We start from the raw sequence: 19,038 nt of genomic DNA on the forward strand, positions 1-19,038 counted from the left end.
GGACAAAAAAACACAACAACACACAAATTCCTTATTCTATATTACTTCTCTTTTCTTATATAGAAACTATACCTATAAATTACTCTAATAATATGCCGCTAAATTTTCCATGTTTTTTCTCCCTAAGCAAATCAACCCAGTGCAGTTCTTTTCTCCTCTCTGATAAAATATGTACTTGTGAATTCTAAAAATGTAACAGAGTGGAGGAAAAAAACTAGGTTAAAAGCTACATGGCCTGCAGAACATGAATGCACTTGTCTTTCAAAGTAAGAGCTGAGGACAAAAAAAAATAAAAAATGCTCCGAGGGCCTGTTTGCGCTATTTTCCTACTTTGCAGTAGAAGTCGTTATAGATTTTCCATTTTATGGCACTCACCGCCTGCTTGCTGGCTTTCTATCTCGGGATGAGCTTTTAATAAGTCCTGTCAAAAAGCAAGCTGTAGATTATAACGTGGTTACGCTGTGTTGCTACCGTGGCACTGCATCATGTTTCACATCATTTATCAGAGAATTTCAGCTGCTCTCAGCTTTCCCAGACAAAAAAATTGAATGTAGACAGTTTGCTAACGCACTAGTTGAGAGGGTCTTGGCTGAAGTCATTTTTCCACTATGTGATTAAAGTCTCCAATGTTGCACGTGCGAGACAGCAGGGGCGTCAAGTCTTTTTTTTTTTTTTTTGTTGCGGGCCACGTCGTACTTACGCTTTCATTCTTTATGTCTGCCATCTAGGCTGCCACAATGAATTGATAGCTTCACTAGATCATGTATGAAAGTAATTGTGATACAAAGTACTTGTCAATTGTCAGTTTTATTTAAGGTGGGACAGTTGTAAAACAGAAACAACATATATACATAAAAAAAGAAGAGAAGGTATATGGAACAGTTCACACAAATAAATGTATAATGTTAGAAGCTGAACCAGTAAACAGTACAGTTTACCTCAGGCTAAAACAGTTACATTCTTGGCATTTTTAGCATTCGACATCTGAATTTACTGGAACCTAAAGATGAGCAAACACAAATGACAATGGAGGATGCCCTAAAATAAACACTAAACAAGTTCCAAATAAACAATGGTCACCCATATACCTCTGCTGGCTAACTCTGAACCTATAGGCAACGAACGATAAGTCCTCAACTCCAGTATGTAATTAAACAGCCTCAATACAAAAGAAAAAAAATCGGACTTTGAGAATGGATGTATCCCTGGAATATAACAATAATATACACTACAGTACTTAGTTTTATTGTGCCCCGTCCATAAGTAACGATCGAGTAGCAAATTTTGAACAAATAGATTTTAACTCTGAACTGAAACTGCAAAAGTTTTCCTTTTACTATTAATATCCTTTAGATTTTGTGTATTTATTTATTATGGTATGTTTCCACAAGTAATCCAACCCCAATTACCTTAACTGGATAAAGAGCTACAATTTTTTAAAAAGGTAGTTTGTTTGTCATTTTGGAGCATTGGAGAATTTAAGTTTTATTTCTTTTCGGGGTCAGTCGCCTCCGACTTGGCAGGGTTGACGGCCACCTGCGAGTTCTTCTTCTTGAAGTAGAGCTCGGCACGTAGTTCTTCAAAGCTGAATTCGGTAGTGCCGCCAAAGAGAAGATCTTTACAGTACATGCATTGTTCGACCTCTTTAGCCGGTTGGTCGTCAGTCGGCGCATGGCGTTGCTCCAGCAACCTTTTCATAGGAGTTTCGTCTCTGTGGGGCTTGCGTGCCGACAAAATGTTGTTCACTGACGGGATGATCTTGTGCGTCATCCTGAGAAAGAGTATATATGTATAGTTTATATTTATATAAATATGTCAGTGTTCATTTTAATTTAGAATTGTGCATTACAGTAGTTTAAGTATCAAGCCGTTCCTAAGAAGGCCAATGCAATATTCGCCATCTTGTAATTGGTACGAGATTGCAATCTGCTATTTCAACACCAGATGACACTACAATGTCCTCTCTGCTAATGCTTGAATGTTGACCTCACGTCAAATCAATGACCTTTTAAAGATATATTCCTCATATTAAATTAGCAATGTGAATTACATTCTCATTTTCTTCCCCAACAGATCACTCACATCTTAGGAGTCTCTTCTGACTCATCGACAAATGGCTGAAAAGTGGGTTTCAGAGGAGGCAGAGCCATTGTTCTTCCAGACGCGGACTTCTGCTGCATCTTGGATGTCAAAAAACAATGGAAAGGTGAGTACATCATACCTGTCAACCTCGAACCATTTGTGATCTTACCAAATTTTGTTTTCGCCCTTACATATATGTATAAATACATGGAAAATCTTACCACTTTACTTTTTTGTAAAAAATCACGAACAACAAGTGAAAATGAAAGTAAACATAAACAAGGGAACAGGAAACGGAAATCACATGGTGAAAGTGTTACAAAACGAAATGTTTATCATGATCTTTTTTTTTTAGCCAATCAGAGGCGCCGGTACATATATCACTTGGCAGACATGCGTTTTTTAGCCAATCAGAGGCGCCGGTACATATATCACTTGGCAGACATGCGTTTCCGGGAAGAAACAATGGCGGATGGTGAAAAATGGCTAGAAAGTGCCTTAATTTATTTTTTTTTCTCAAAATCACCGTTTAGCGTACCATTTTCATGTGTACAGCGTACCAATATAAAAATGGGCTTTCAGTTGTACCAATTACGGCGAGAACGTACCAGTTGACAGGTATGGTACATTTCATTCAAAATTCATCAAAATGAAGTAACATTTGACTTTACCTTGACATTGCACCATTTTTCCACCTTTTTCTCATTCTCCTTGGCTCTGGAAGTAGGGGGAGCCAACCAAGGCTCAAATTTGGCCTCCGAAGGACCGGCGCCTGCCTCGTTCTCATCGTAGATCATCAATTTACTGTTACTGGCATGACTACTGCGTTCGCCAATTGGACCAGCACGGAAATTCAGGCCTCTTGGAACACCTACACACATTGCAATGTTTACTACTTGGTTTACACTCTCCTCACATGCAGAACTTTCTGGTCTACATATTGTCTTCCAATGGGTTTTTTACTTATGTACTTACTTTTTATTGCAGGTCCAGTCCTGACGATAGGAACAATGCCCTTCTTCCCTCGCGCTTTGAGCTCAGCAAGAGAAACTCTCTCAGGTTGGTTGGGCTCTTCATCACTATCGCTTTCGTCCACTTTTTTAATTGCTTCCCGCGACACACGAGCCTGCAGCATCCTAATAACACAAAATATTTGTCATCACGTTCAAGTTTTTGCACACAATTAAGGGGTTCAACATGTTAATACTCAAAAATCTAAAAAAAATATTCGAAGAACCCAATCATTATTTTTTCTTGACTGCATTCCAGATCACGTCTGGGTTTAGTAATGGAGCACCGTGTAATATTTGTACGTAAACAGAGCATTTTCTAAGTACCAGAGGGCTCCTGTAAGTGCAAAAAAATATACATAGTCATTTACTGTTCTGTTTTAAGAATATGGTTGCTGAATTGGCAAAAAATATCTTGAAAAAATCGGATCAGGAGTCAAACGACATAGAAAGTGTCATTTACATCACATTCAAAGCAAGTACATGACATAATAGTGGCCAGATACTCACTTGTGAAACTGGTGTAGCTTGTCAAGAGGCTGGGCAAATATCTTGATTCCTTCCTGGAAGGTCAAGTCGGCTTTGAGGAATTCGCCACGGTTCTCATGCTCCTCGGCCCAGGCAATGTAGAAAGCCGCTCTGTTGGTCCCTATTCCTTGGGCTTTCATGTATCTATAAATATCCAAGCGCTCCAAGCAGTTCTCCGCCTAACAAACACACCATTTTAATATGACAGTAAAAGACAACTTTGATAGTAAACATCCAAAAAAAAAAAAAACATACATATTTGATCCAGAGGTCAACGTAGCGGGCATCGTCGTGATATTTAGTTTGGTCCACATAACGCATCACGGCTTGCTCCAACAACGTGCTGAGATTGCTTTCTGTTCCCCCCTGAGGAAACATTTGTTCTGTCCATTTGATGTACCTGTTTGCCACCGAAAAGGACAGTTAAATAAGGCATTTGTGATCCCATCTCCACTCACTGTAATGCACACACCTATCCCAAACGTCAAGCGGGTCGTCCCCCTCGTAAAGACGTAATTCAGACTCAAAAGCCCTGTAAAAGATGCAGTGTACCATTCACTATCTTTATAATACTTTGACAAAAAAATATTTCTAAGCTCCTTCAAGGCATTCATACTGTCTCTGTTGGAGGATTGCAGGGTTTAGGCCATCTTTGCTGTGACTGATCGCCTGTAGCAGGGATGACATATTTCTCCCCCGTCTCAAAGGTTGAATGTTCTCTTTGCAGAGCTCCCATTCCACATCCCCACCTTCTGCCATTCTTCAAAACGACTGGTCACCTAAACGTAAAGAGACGTGCAGAAATCAGGCCCCATCACGTCATTCTTAGAGGATCGGAATCAGGTAAAAAAAAAAAAAAGACAATGCATTTATTTATTTAAAAGTATTAACTCCTTGTCTGCCATTGACGGCAATAGGCGTCTCACATGGCTTTAATGTTGAATTGCTTTTTAGCTGTGATATGTTGGACATTAACGTTTTCTTACTTCAAGGTTTGATCGAATAGTGCTAAAATAGCCTGTATAACTATACATTCTTGTATTATACTTATGGATCGTTTTGTTACTTAACCCATTAACTGCCACATCAAAACATTTTACCCGTTTTCCGATAAACTCCCATCCGATTTCTGATCGGGGACATCCCTCATAATGAGTTTGAGATAAAAACCACTGGCGATTTGAGCGACAAACGACAAATTGAGCGTTTTGCAATGTGCAAACATATCTTGCAGTTGAAGGCTCACTAAGAAAAACTGCATGCACAGAATGTGATACATTAGCGGGGTAAAAACGTTAGACTTTTATAAACGCTGCAGTTTCTATTGAAATGTGATCAGTAAATGTGATCCGTTAAGCAAAAGTTGGGGTTAACACTCACCAAATGTCTCGTGGGTCGAATCTAAAGCTTCTCTTTAAAGCAATCGCCGTTACTGTTTTGAACAAGAACCGCTGACTGCTTTATTGAAAGCCCATTGGAGGAATCAAAAAACACAATATGACGTAATATGACAGTTTCCTGAACTCTTCCTGGTTCGGATGATGACAACAGTTATATTATTACCTTAAAAGTCGTATCGCCTCACCGAGGTAGTGGGTTCCGCGGTACTTTCATCAACCAGTAACTGAGAGGCATGGATAATCGTTGTTATTGTTGTACCTCCAAGTTTGGTGTCTTTAAAAAAGAGGTAAGTAAGGTGTTTTTCTGTTTGGCAATTTTTTTTGACAGATCACTTTTTGTCATAGTGTCTAATATTTATTGACGTTTTTTTCTAGCTTGGTTGTAAAAACTGTGGCCGATCTTTCTGCTCGAGCTGCTTGACTTTTAATGCTGTGCTGCCGCGTTATGGCAACGCCCAGCAGAAGATCTGCAAGCAATGCCATGCTCATCTGACAAGGTATTTCATTCAAGTGAATGTCAATTGCACCTGCTCTGTGTCTAAACTAGGGATGTCCCGATCAGCATGTCTGCATCTCCCGATTTTGTGGCTCTGCACCTTTTTATTTTTATTTTTTTACCCAATTCCCATGCCCTGAAAAGGACATAATCATGTCAGATTTCCAATTACATGATTGGATCTGCACCATCTCTAGTCTGAACTTCTGATTTTGCATCACTATACACAGTGGGAGTACTCAAGACGACACAGGAAGATGGTCTCCCCCTCAAAACTACAAAAAGTGAGTTCTCGCCTTGTCTGTAAAGCAAATTATTTCCTGGAAATGCATTTTCTTAAAGCAATCGCTCTACAGACGAGTTGCTGCATTTGAAGCCAAACAGCCAGGGAGCGTCCACTCTCAAGAAGGTCTCCCCACTCCGAAAGGTCTAAGTGAGGTGGATCAGGCACTTGCTGACAGGCTTCAAAAGCTGAAAGAAGATACACCACTAAGTATTATCATTTCCGATTTCCAATCAAGGACAGATAACATGATGACTTTTTTTAATGTATATGATGCGTCTTTTATCTCCTGTACAGAGTCCATACCTTCTGAAAAAGAGATTGAAACTCGCCTCGCTGCCCTGCAAGCTCCTAGCAAGCCCGTTCCATCTTCACAGGATATGGAAGATCGCTTAGCAGCTTTGAAGGGCCAAATTCCTCCTTCTCAAGCTCCCCGACCTGTGAGGTCTACCCGTCTTGTTATAAATGACATACATGTATTTATTTGTCTTATTGTGTTACTGTTTTTAGTTCCATCAACCTCCAGATAGGAGGACCCAGACTGAGCAAGCAAATGATCTACTCACTCAGATGACAGATGAAGTTGCCATTGACGACCAGTTTGAAAATCCTGGATGCAGTAAGTAAACACATGTGACAAAGCAAATTTTACCAAGAAATTGTAGCTTCTCATATTTGGGACACTTTTTTTGAATTCTTACAAAATAAAGACCTTTTCTCCAATTAAATATGATTTGATGAAGTACAGTGTATCTGATGATAGTTTCATGACAGGTAACGACGGACCAATGAATGATCTTAACAAAGGGCAGGACCGGTCGCTAGAGGACAATATGGATGAAAACCAAGACTCAAATAAGCAGCTTGGAAAGGAGGCGGCACATTTGTTGGAAGAGGCCCAAGCAGAGTTGAAAAGGGATCATAATACCACAGAAGAAATCCTCAAGGTGGCCAAGAGGCTGGCCCAGATGAAAGGCCAGGACCCAGACAAAGGTTTGAACTGTAAACCTTTATTTAAGTAGGATTTTAACTTTGAAGCTTCTGCAAACCTAAAGATGTGTGCACTTTTCTTGAAAACAACTATGTCTCTTTTAGTTACGATGGAAGATTTCCAAAGTCCTAATAGTGATGAGGAAACAGAAGATGAAGCCATAATGAGGGTATTAAAGCAGGTAAGTAGCGGGTACTCCGATGCCACTTTCATATAATATAACACTCATTGATTTTGAGACCACTTACCAACAGTAGCAAGCTTGGTGTAATTGACGTATCTGCCGTTCAGCTCTCGGAGGAAGCCGCGCTAGATGAAGCCAGCGGCTACAACATACCTCGAGAACACAAAGGACCGAAAAACACACAGGAGAAAAAACCCTCCAAGAAGCCTGTATGAAACAATACCCCAAACACAGTAAGTTTCTCAGCTCTCTGCGATCATAACTTTTTTTTTTTTTAATCTATTGTACAGGGTCGAGAACCAGCGGCCAAGGGTCGGACTCCACCAGCGGCCATTAGTTCGGGGCATCTGCCGTCAGACAGTGATGATGATGAACTCCCGTGGTGCTGCATCTGTAACCATGACGCCACTTTGCGCTGTCACACCTGTGATGGAGACCTGTATTGTAACCGCTGTTTCAGGTAGCATAACTTGGATTCAAGGATTTTTTTTTTTAAATGCATGCTCGACTCTTGGAAGAAACCGTAACTTTAGCATAGTCCGACACCCCTGACCTAGAAAAATTCGAAGCAAGCTGTTGCCATATTGCCACGCAGCAGCGTGCTTATTAAGTATTTAGTGTTGTGAATGATCTCTGCTACCCTTTTTCATCCTTAGGGAAGGACACGATAAATATGACAGGAAGGAGCATCGCACAAGCAATTACACCGCACCAAAAAAGAAACGGAAGTCCTGATGCCGATGACTCAACGGTACGAAATATACTTATGCCTTGCAGTTTCAGGAAAGTTTAAGCAAAGTCAAAAGGTTGTTCTTTTGATCTGATTATCAAGTGAGGAATCTCTCACATTCCAAACTGACATAATAATAAATTATAGAGCAGTATATATTAATATAATAATCATAAACTAATATTACACATTTTCTCGATCACGCAACGTAAAAATTAGCCAAAAAAACGACTTTCATTAATCGAGTATTATTGCAATTTTTCTTTCGCAAGATTACAAATCGAATTTTGTGATACTTCAACACATGCCTTAATTCTTGTCAAATGACCACTCTAATCTGGTAATATATTAGCATTTTTCAAGAATCTAATTGACTGAGGAGAAACCATAATTTTGCTCCTCTTGGGTCTCCAATATGCTTTTTCTGGAGCTCATTAGCAATGTGTTTGCCATTTCTGGCAATGTTGTACACAGGCCAGAGGCAGGAAATGGAAGGGCATAATAGCCACGTACACTTAATGGACCTTCCTGATGATGATGATTTCTGTTGTGTTTACTCCTAAACTTGACATGTCAACATCCCCTTTGGAATTTACCGCCACACTGTCCAATAAATCTCAATAACTGACTTTCCATCTTATTGTGTAATTGTCATGTTAAAGCTGCATCAGTTTATTAGTTGAATGTGTATGGAACGCATTATACTATCCTTATATATTATATTATAATGTCCCAGATCTGAGAAAATTGGGGCCTGATTGCATCATTTTTTGAGGTTTAGAACCCACAAAAAAACCCATAATAGATCATCTCTGGTTGTATCAAACATGACCAAATATTGAAAATGTCTCATTTTATTGTCATATGCCACTCGTTAATTAAAATATATGTACAGAAACAGGCAAACGGAAATGTACAGAAAAATAATTGGAGGAATATATTGTCATGGGAGCATAATATCTTGGAGCGAGACATGATATCTTAACAGTCCACAAATTATTAGTTCGGTTGCTTTGCTGTCCATTTGTTAATGTCCTGGGAAAGGGTCAGGGGGGGAAAAACACCTTGAGGGTATGCATCACACATACAGGCATACGAATGGTAAACATGAGAAATTGGAAGCAACTCCATTCTTCATTTGACCTAAAACTACTTCTTCAAAGAACCCGACATTTTGCGTAGTCCTTTTATCCTGTAGAGCAGTTCGTTGACAAAATCCTATGGAATATGAATTAAAAACATTTTTTTAAATCATTTAAAATAATATTTTGGAGAATATTTTAAACATTTCACCTCAATTGGCTTCCTGCATTCCTGCATCAACTCCTGAAAGCAGAAAATTAGAGAAAAAATATGACATATTTCTCAACCATGCATCCAGAAGTCATCAGGTTGGTGTCCAAACTGCGATTAATGGTGGGTTCTCACACCCTTTGTTTTATTTTAGAGAGTGACCCTCAAAAAAAAAAAAACATTTTGGACACTCCTGATGTCATGGCTTACCTGTACTCGAATTCTTTGCCCCTCATCTGATAACTCCAGGAGCTCGTCTATGTCAATCTCCAGCTCTGGGATGTCATCTTCCTATAAGAGCCAAAGTAAAATAACTCTCCAAACCAGTGAGCAGTCACTCAGATGGAAAATATTGTAAAATAGAGCGGCAACATTTCCACTGTGCCTGTGAACCAAAAACACCACTGCACTTCTTACTATCACCTTTTCTCCTCATTATTATTATTATTACCATCCACCGAAGCTATAAAAGAAATGGATCAGCTATTATGTCATCTTCACAACTTAAAGTCTGTTCTCAGGGGAGTTGAAGCTTTCGATCCAGACTCAGCAGATACGCTCACCTTTGACAGGGTAGTTTGCTTTTCCAGCGCAATGTTTTCCGGTTGAAAAGGTTTTATTGTGGGAGAAGATTGCGCTTGGACAGTTCCCTGGATGATGAGAGAGCTAATCAATGTGAAGTGCTGAGTGCTGGAGTGCATGGACCCTCCCGCCATGTCCCCAGTGTCCCTTCTAATTGATGTATCTTACCAGGACGGACCAGAGCCCATGTTATCCTGTTCTGCTTGCCTCTGCTCCTTTTTTCTTTTTCTACTTTCACTACTTTGCCTAATGGTGAATTCTGAAATGGAGGGTTTCAATCCCAGGTGGGTTCTGACATTGCTGTATGGAGTTTGCCATACTCTCCCCATTTTTCCCCAGGTACAGTAATACCTCACAGTTAACAGGTTCCAAGACTATAATAGCTGAATAACCGCAATATGAGGTCAGTGTTTTTATGTTTATATTTATACCTCAGGCTGCCTGATGCTTGGAGTATGTTCTCGGATTTTAATTGTATGAAGAAGTTGCTGTGGGTGTTTTATTTTCATTTTTATCTTATCTTATAATCCACTGGAAAATCCACATTGTATAGCTCCACCCACTGTTTCCAACTTCCTTGTTACCCAGGAAACCATGCACAGGAAACATAATGCCACCAATGATAATGACAACGCGAGTTCAACTTGTCGCTCTTTTTTTGCCTTCACTGTTAGAGACCACATCTTTAAGCATCATCAAACTAAACCCACAGGAATGCATTAAAACCATTATACACGAGTGTGAGCAATATATAAGACAAACGACTATATATGAATAAAGCAACGCGAGGAAATGAAGGCTAAGGATTACCGGAAATTTTATCTGTCCGTTTTCATGGAAGTTAACTTGCTCTTATTGATTTATGCACTTTATAAATGTAGGATGAATCACCGATGACAGCTTTAAAATACAGACCTAAATGCGGGTTGTGTACATTTATTCGGATAACTGAAGTGATATTGTGCAAGGTTTACTATTTCTCTAAAGGTGTGAAGTTTGCAAAGAAGCTGGCCAAGGGAACGCTTGCATAAATTAGAGATGTGATTCAATAATTTAGACAGCAATGCAAAGCGGCCGTTGGTAAAAGCCCCCAAACGGAATTTCCAACCAACAGTCCCTTGAGACCATGAAAAAAGTATAAGTACATGTTTATGATGGTTGATAAAGAATCCAAATCCTCTTTTTAAACCACTAAATAATAACTATTCTATTGTATTTTTCAGATTTTGACCCCCAGCTAATGGAGAGCCAATGTTGAAGTAAAAAAAAAAGCTTCATCTAGTACTAAAGCTGAGAAATGCAACAATATGCAGGCTGAATTTCAGCTTCTTGTGTGAGCCATGTTCAATGATGGACCAATAAAAATGGGGCAACAGGCCTTAATTTGGACATCCCTAGTATACAGCAGGTGGACCAGTTTACTTTTGAATACATTTCCAGGTTACTCTTGTTTACACATTTAAAAAACATTCATTCATTTTCTGAACCGCTGATCCTCACGGAGGGGTGCTGGAGCCTGTCCCAGCTGAGATGACACGCCGAATTGGCAACAACTCACAAAATGCTTTACGGCACCCGAGTCCAAAAAAAATAAAAGCATGTACATACCATACCAACTGCTAGCAAGGCCCTTCCATCCCACGGGCCGTACGTTTTACATCCCTGTTATATATAGTGTTATTGCTGTTAATGTCTAACCCCACCCCCCTCCTACCTCACAATCAAAGAGCAGGTGCAGCTGTTCATCTATCCACTCTTCAATGTCCAGCCGCCTCTGCAGATCCTTGCGGTTGTACTTGACGGTCAGCTTGCCGAGCTTGCGGTGACCCGCTTGGTCGACTTTGCCCGCCGCCTGGAACATCACTCTGGAATGGGCGTTGGCCTCTGACGCCATGGCTGCCACGGCCTGGGGTGAAGGGCCCAAAAACGCAGGCTCAAAGGCTACGGCCCATCTATCGCTGCGTATTAGTATTTCCTTTCGTCCTCGTATTCCGCGTCTGCCTCCACTGTAACACTGACTCACCCTGCTCGTCCCTCTCTCTCTCTCTTTCTCGGTGGAGCTCTCCTCTTGCAACACCCACTGCCTGCGCCGAGAGGACGACGGTAACGAGATACGCTTGTGTGCCTGCCTGTAAGCCACTTATACAACAGGGTGTGTATTTGTTGTTAGTGTGTGTGTCAGGTGATGGAAGAGCATAGGTCAGTCACAGCCATAAAGACCCGGGCGGCATCTTATAAAGGCCCATTATCACCGATTTTGACACACTGTAATAATAGAATCTTATCCAAGAGTGTTCCATACTGCTTATCCACATGAGGTTCATGGGGGGTGCTGGAGGCTATCCCAGCCAACTACTATAGGCAGTCTGGATTGGTGGTCAGCCAAATGCTGGGTAAAAGGAGACACATTTGCAATCATTCAAAGCCAGGGAGGATTTTGCCTGAAATTTGCATAGCACACCTGTTTTGGGGATGTGGAAGGAAACCGGAGTACCCAGAGAGAACCCACGCAAGCCCGGGGAGAACATAGAAATGACACAGAAAAAGATTCAAAACTAAGATGGAACAGATGTTAGAATCGTGAGACTGATGTGCTAACCAATTGTCCATTATTTTTAAATTGTACCTCAAAAGATCATTTATGTACTATTGTGGTGGATCGGTGTTTTCAAAAGCCAATCAGATTTTTGCAGTACAACCTACAATTTAAACCTGGACTCATTGTTGCTGTGTGTTATGGGTTAGCCAGCAGAGTGCAGCCTTCAGCCTGTAGTAGCATACTAGTGCTTGCTCTGTTGCATTCACCCAAATGTAAATGAAAAGCTACAAGTTGGATGGTAATGGTTAACGGACTTACACTTGTATAGACACTCAAAACGCTTTGACAGTGTCGTTTCAACATTTAGTAAATTCTAACGCAACCTTTTGCACTTGTGACATCACACTTTGCTTGACATCTGCCGGTTTCACCTTTGTAGTTTCATGATGTTCTGTAAATCATGACTCAACCAATGAGTCAGCCACAAATATTTTAGACATGCGAAATGACGTTTGAAATATTTTAACGAGTAATTGAGAAAAGATACGCTTCCCTTGGCCAGCTCAGGTGAAATACAACAACATTGAATTAGAACTATTGTGTACTCTAATACTTAAAAAAAAATAAATGGAACATTCAAAGAGAAAACCTAACTAAAATTAAAATAAGTAACATAAGTATATGTTTTGTTGTTCTTGTTTATATTTAATTATATTATTTGTTCAACCTTAGGGCGTGCTGGAGCCTAACTCAGTCCACTGGGGACATCCTGAACTGGTAATCATTATGATTATTATGAATTATTATGAATATACTAAACTGGAAATTGTTATGAATGTTGTGAATAGATATTTGCTCTTATTTTGTGAATGTTTTGTTTTTTAGAGCGAGAGCGAGCGACAGGGGAGAGAAATAAGGGCGTGGCATGTTCACGGGTGGAATTTCACTTCCTGTCTCACTGATCCAGGTGAGGGAAAGGTGAGTCATTTGGCCCGTGTCGTCACACGCCATAATTCTTCAGAGAGATCAATATTTAGGAGTCTTCTACTGACGAAGTTACGAACGAGGAGGTTTGGCTGTACTTTTTTCTTTTTTTTTTTAACAATCGCGCAATTTTATTTCGTTCAAACAGTTTACCTGCCTCTTTCGTGTTGACTGTTGCCGGCCCGATCTTGCCAGGAAGACCAAGCTCGTTAATTATTGCCCTTGGTTTCGTCGCAGGTGGCGCTAGGACGCCGCTTTTAACCTGGATTAAGACTTTATATTTGATTCTTTTTCATCATGATGTACCCGTGCATGGCGCTGCTGTTTCTGGCTTTTTGGGGTCGCGTCTCCGGACAGATGGGCGGCGAGGACTGTTCGGCTCAATTTAAAAAGGGCCGCGAGGATTTTGTCCTGGACGCCGATGAGTCGGTGAAAGACGGGGCCACCTTCCTTTCGTCCCCCGAGCTGAGCCTCCATCGGGATTGCGTGGAAGCCTGCTGCAAGGAGCCCAAGTGCAATGTGGCCTTCATGGAAGGGGGTCTTGGAGAGGACGCTATCAAATCATGCTTCCTTTTTGACTGTCTCTACAAGAAAAAGTATGTTTGTCGCTTTGTCAGGAAGAAAGGCTACTACAACTACATCCTAGACTCTGTCTATGATAGCTACCTGGAGGTAGATGTCCCACCAAGTAAGACCACTTTCATATTTTTTTTTTTTACTAATGTAAGGCAATTTATTTTTCCACTTCATAACCTGTATCAACGTGTACTTTCTAGCATCTCATATTTTTGCATTTGAAGCCCAATCTGAATCAAAATATTATACCCCAATGGGTTTTACTCCAATGTGAACAGAGCTAATACAATAGTAAAATCATGTAAGTGTAATTTAAAAAGAAAAAGATTAAATCATCTTTTTTTAACAAATTTAGTTTTGTAACATCAAAATAAGGTTACAAACGGTTTAAAAATGTATTTTGAATCAATAAATGTCCCCCACCTGCTGCCCATAGTTGGCTTGGATAGGCTCCAGCACCCCAGCGATCTTTGTGAGGATAAGTGGTACAGAAAATGAATGAATGCATACATTTATACAGCAAGTAAAGTCACCCGATATGAACATTGGACTTTGGAGGGGATCTCAATTTACTTTTCAGATGGCTTTGCCTGCTTGAATTTTGTTAATTTGCTTCAAATTTTATTGACACTTTTTTGACACAACTTTGATTCCATACATAACTACAATAGAAACCGCCATTGTAACATGTTTGCACATGCCGAGTGCTTAGTGTAGCGTGTGTTGTGTTCATTGGTGCCTTTCTGCTGATTTTGGGGCATTTCCAAGGTTACTGCCTTTTGATTTTGGGGAATTTACAATCAATGTTTACATTGCATTATCTTTTTGTCTTACTCCAGAGGAAACTGACCGCCCACCCGTGGCCAACGGGGGTCAGGACCGTGTGGTGCAACCTCAGGACCGAGTGACGCTGAATGGCGTGGAAAGCAAAGATGACCAAAAAATCACCTCCTATATGTGGACTATGCTAACAGACTATCCCAACGCTGTCATTGAGGTGCGTCATCGTGACTCGTTTTATGGAGTTTGCCCCGATTATAACTAAAGCTTTGTTTCCCTTTAGAAAACCAACTTTCCCGACCAGATTATCGTCTCCAATTTGACGTCGGGGATGTACAAATTCCAGCTGACTGTCACAGACTCCATAGGCCAATCGGATTCCACCAAGGTCACCGTTCTGGTTCTTACCCCCGAACAATCAGAACGTAAGTATCCGATCCTATTTGCAATTTTTCCATCCTTTGGAAAAGCCAGTGTTACCATAAGTGGACTTTTCAATTCTAATTTGACCTTTAAGAACAGGGGTAGGGAGGGAACCTATGGCTCGGGAGCCATATGTGGCTCTTTTGATGGATGTATATGGCTCTTAGCCTTTTTAAATCGTAATTTTTCTTCATTAGATTCGTCTGCATGCATTCTTTTTTACTTTTAAATTCTGAGCATGGCTCTCAAGGAATCATGTTTTCCTGAGCTCACCATATGCATTTTACAGTGCTATTGACATATAGTACTTGACTGCAAATATGCAAAAAAATTATAAAAGCCATTTTTTTTCGCATCATGTGATTGTCTGTTTTGCAAAGTGGGGTCATCAACTTTTAAACCACTTTTTCCACTGACCGTCACCATACTTGTTGACATGTCAATACCCTCACGCACATTTCTTTCCCTCGCCTACCTGTATTTTTATCCTTCACATTCCCATTACGGTGTCTTTCTCAGCATTTCCCTGTTTCTAAGGAACTGACCGCCTGGTGTTCTGCCATTGTTGTTCTTTTATTGCGATAAACTTGTCAAGACGCGTCCACCTAATTCCTCCCGGTGATGACGATGAAACCCTCTAAAGATAAGACAACTGCAACCTGCCATTGGCACGCCTTATTGTCGTTTCCCTTGGCATGAAACCCCACCTAAAGGTCATTTAATCACAAAACAACACATTGCCCAGAATGTTCCTTCTTTGTTTTTCTTTGGAAGCGGAAGTGAAAAGTGTACTTGTTGCACTCCCTCCACCCCCCGACTCAACAAAACCTGTCGGTCTGGTTTCAGTTAAAGTTTTCGACAACAAGAAACACTCCAGTCAAATTCATTGGATGCCGTTTAGACTATTTTTTACATAATTTACTCAAAGTGGAATAATGTCAGATGTCAATCTCTGAAAGAAATAGAAATGTTCCAATGTTTCTCCTAATTTTCACCAAATTCCATCTTTCTTTGAAACATCAATTAATCCAATATAGATTTTTATTTTTTCATTTTTGTTTTCCACACTAACAAACAATTTGGCCAATCTTGTACAACAAAAACAATGTTATACCTTGTTTTGAGGAAGTTTGTAATCTCTCATTGAATACATTCATTCACTTCAAAACAGAACGTTAGCATGCATACTGGTATTGGTGTCTCATTTTCAGCCATGTACAGACATACGACGTCACTCTGTGTCACCGACACTGTCGCACAGTCGTGCTATTTTATAGATGTCTCTGCACAATGCTGCATTGTGTAGTCTTTTTTTTTAATTCATGGACTTGGGGAAAAGTCTAAAGCAAAGATCAGGTTAAAGATTTGAGATAATAACTTCAAGACTGATGTACAGTGAATCTCATATTTACATTAGTTACACATTGAGAAAAGGTGGCTTAAAATTTAGTGTATAAATGAATGTGTATTCTGATTTTTAATCGCATGTACATATTAGTAAACTTCTAAATTAAATTTAGAAATTATACAACATCTTAACACTTCAGTCTATTTAGCCTCTGTCTACCGTGAACTTTAATTTTCCTGAAATTGGCCCTCGGCAAAAAAACATTTGGACCCTTCTTGCTTCATCTAACAATTTGCCGTTCTTCCCACAGATCACTGCATGGCTCCGCAGAAGGTGGGCCCGTGCCGTGGCGCTTTCCCTCGGTGGCACTACAACGGGGCTTCGGAAAAGTGTGAGGAGTTCGTGTTTGGGGGCTGCAGGGAAAACCTGAATAACTATCTTTCCAAGGCCGAGTGCACTAACGCATGCTATGGCACAGGTATGTCAGCTTTAGAATCCCAAAATACATGTTGGCTATGGCTATTTAGTCCAGCACGCCTTCCATATCCTGCATTGAGTTTCACAATTTCCTTGTGCGTATTGATAGATGCTTACAATATTCGTTGAAATATGTCTCTTAAAAACTGCTCTTTTTTTTAATGTCGGTATTTGTTGTGTGAAGGATGCTTCTAATTTTTTTTTTCTTTCCCACACTTCCTCAGAGAAAAGGGGTAGTGGGAGAACTTTACCACTTCCGGATCATAAAGGTATTCTGCAATCGCAACTTTATTTTTTTTTAATAACTCTCTTCAGAAATTGATGCTGTAATCTGTTAAGCGTCATTGCTAAAATGCCTTTTCGGTGTTTCTTGACAGAAAAATGCGGCGTGGCGTGCACCGGCGAGCAGTTCACCTGTGCAAACGGCTGCTGTTTGGAACCAGGCTTGGAGTGTGACTCAATGGCTCAGTGTAGCGATGGCTCTGATGAACAAAAATGCAATGACCGTAAGAGTTATTCTTTTTTTTTCTTTCTCCACTTTGTTGAAGCACAGACTTGAATTCATATGTTTTATTGCATGTCAGTGGACAACACCTTTCAGATTTTGCTCCAGATTCCAGTGGATGAGCAAAAAGGTGAGTTTTAAGTTTTGTCGTTGAAAGTCAGAATTTGGTTTAAAATCCGCGTCTTTGACAGTGCGCTGCACGGAGCCGCCGCAGACTGGCAGTTGCAGGGATACCCTGACCAAGTGGTACTACAATCCGCTCCAACAAGACTGCTTTCGCTTTAACTATGGTGGTTGCCAGGGCAACGAAAACCGATTTGACTCCAAGCAAACCTGTGTGAAGTTCTGCAAAGGGGTGACAGGTGGGTGAGACCTTTATGGTTTGTCATAGTTCATTTAACGAAATGCAACATCGAATGTTGTTTTAAGAAAAAATATAAACAGTGTTGAGATATTTGCATCAAAACACAGCAGACCATTGTCTTTTTAGCTTAGCAGAAGTCAAATTGTGTTGTGTTGATCTCTTTTCCCCCCTCCAGAAAAAGACGTCTTTGCAAGAAAACAGGAGTTTGAGCGCCAAGTGGATGGCAGTCAGACAGGTAGGCAACTGCACACTTGTTTTTTTAATTCCAATAAAGCAGGGGTTTCTGATCCATTTATTCTCCAAGTGTCTGCTACTGAAAAATCAAAGAACCTTATACCTTTGCAGCAGTTGTCTATATTAAAACTACATTTTCAGGACAGAGAGAATGTCCATTGACAGTAAAAATAAATCACAATTAAATAAGTCTTTATCAGATTGAATTAAAAATAAACGTGTAAAAGAAAATAGTGAAATTCTTACAATAATTGGAAATAATGCAGTTCCAGTTTGAGTTACTCCTTCCATCTAGTGTTGAAGCTGAGAAATGCAACAAAATGCCTATAAGATTTTTTGTGGGACATATTTTGGACAGCCATGCATTAAAGCATATCTAAAATAAAGGCTCCTTAATTTGTCCAGGTGTTATAGCAATAGCGGCCATCCTGGCTATCGCCATCGCCATCCTCTTGGGAATCCTCTTGTATTGCTTCATGAAGGGTAAGAAGAAGTCACAGCACCACCGCGTGCCTGTCAACAACGCGCCGCTGACCACCGTGGAAGACAGGGAGCATCTTGTCTATAACAGTACCACCAAGCCCATCTGACCCCAGATCTGTGTCTTTTACTGAACGGACTCTGATGAGCTGTGTTTGTGTGTGTGTGTGTGTGTGTGTTTGGATGTGTGATGGTTTTAAAGGCCATGTGTATGTGATGTATTTTCATTTTGTTTTAACCTTGTCTTGTTAACTAACATTTCCTTTGTAGATTTGGACGGGGAATTTAAGTCATTTCACCTTTTCGATTACCTCCAGATATTGGACTTAATTTCTCCACGTTCCTGTTACTTCAAAGTCTACATTTGGAAAAGGCTAAGTGACATATCCTGTCAGATAGTTTCTTTTTTTTTTACTTTGTTTCCTTGGATACTCTGATTGAAATAGGAATCATCCAAAATATTCGTTTAAATAGTTTTTAGAAGAAACACCATTTTGCGTTTCAATGTTTTTTAATTAGCATGACAATTTCACGCATTATAATTCATACCTAAATAAAGTTAACTAGTACTGTCAATTGACATGTTTTCTTAACTATGCTAAATAAATACAAAACAAACTCATTTTTTTGGGCAGTGTACTCTTTTTAGCATCATTGTCCAAAGACCTTTAACTTGTGGAGTTTGAATCTTGTGCATACTTCTTGCTTGCAGTATGGTATATTGTATTTAAATTTATTCATTCATAACA

The 19,038-nt window shown here is 40.1% G+C and overlaps 4 protein-coding genes across 5 annotated transcripts; 2 read left to right on the forward strand and 2 right to left on the reverse strand.

Moving 5' to 3' along the window:
• Positions 1-788: 788 nt before the first annotated feature.
• Positions 789-5,166, reverse strand: bub1bb (BUB1 mitotic checkpoint serine/threonine kinase Bb). Its single transcript, XM_077731993.1, has 9 exons — positions 5,001-5,166; positions 4,237-4,399; positions 4,093-4,152; positions 3,876-4,020; positions 3,603-3,799; positions 3,058-3,218; positions 2,754-2,953; positions 2,083-2,180; positions 789-1,771 (listed from the first exon to the last, which is right to left on the reverse strand). The coding sequence occupies exons 2-9, from the start codon at positions 4,377-4,379 to the stop codon at positions 1,486-1,488; spliced, it is 1,290 nt and encodes a 429-aa protein (XP_077588119.1). The 5' UTR covers positions 4,380-4,399; positions 5,001-5,166; the 3' UTR covers positions 789-1,485.
• Positions 5,134-8,339, forward strand: zfyve19 (zinc finger, FYVE domain containing 19). Its single transcript, XM_077731995.1, has 11 exons — positions 5,134-5,307; positions 5,396-5,517; positions 5,747-5,800; positions 5,873-6,009; positions 6,097-6,239; positions 6,310-6,418; positions 6,574-6,792; positions 6,895-6,971; positions 7,082-7,183; positions 7,265-7,434; positions 7,631-8,339. The coding sequence occupies exons 1-11, from the start codon at positions 5,254-5,256 to the stop codon at positions 7,707-7,709; spliced, it is 1,266 nt and encodes a 421-aa protein (XP_077588121.1). The 5' UTR covers positions 5,134-5,253; the 3' UTR covers positions 7,710-8,339.
• A 201-nt stretch (positions 8,340-8,540) lies between these two features.
• ppp1r14d (protein phosphatase 1 regulatory inhibitor subunit 14D) lies at positions 8,541-11,700 on the reverse strand. The gene is made up of 4 exons (XM_077731996.1): positions 11,294-11,700; positions 9,208-9,288; positions 8,998-9,030; positions 8,541-8,922 (listed from the first exon to the last, which is right to left on the reverse strand). The coding sequence occupies exons 1-4, from the start codon at positions 11,471-11,473 to the stop codon at positions 8,854-8,856; spliced, it is 363 nt and encodes a 120-aa protein (XP_077588122.1). The 5' UTR covers positions 11,474-11,700; the 3' UTR covers positions 8,541-8,853.
• On the forward strand, positions 11,329-18,911 carry spint1a (serine peptidase inhibitor, Kunitz type 1 a). Of its 2 annotated transcripts, XM_077731992.1 has the most exons (13): positions 11,329-11,731; positions 12,851-12,895; positions 13,004-13,096; positions 13,340-13,790; positions 14,518-14,675; positions 14,742-14,883; positions 16,540-16,707; positions 16,931-16,975; positions 17,084-17,212; positions 17,291-17,341; positions 17,403-17,573; positions 17,751-17,810; positions 18,215-18,911. In XM_077731992.1, the coding sequence occupies exons 4-13, from the start codon at positions 13,400-13,402 to the stop codon at positions 18,397-18,399; spliced, it is 1,500 nt and encodes a 499-aa protein (XP_077588118.1). In that variant the 5' UTR covers positions 11,329-11,731; positions 12,851-12,895; positions 13,004-13,096; positions 13,340-13,399; the 3' UTR covers positions 18,400-18,911. The 2 variants fall into 2 exon arrangements, with proteins under 2 accessions (XP_077588118.1, XP_077588117.1); XM_077731991.1 differs by lacking the exons at positions 11,329-11,731; positions 12,851-12,895 and having other exon boundaries at positions 13,053-13,188.
• Positions 18,912-19,038: the final 127 nt, after the last annotated feature.

Source organism: Stigmatopora nigra, chromosome 13, assembly GCF_051989575.1.
Source record: "Stigmatopora nigra isolate UIUO_SnigA chromosome 13, RoL_Snig_1.1, whole genome shotgun sequence".
Taxonomy (NCBI): Eukaryota; Metazoa; Chordata; class Actinopteri; order Syngnathiformes; family Syngnathidae; genus Stigmatopora; species Stigmatopora nigra.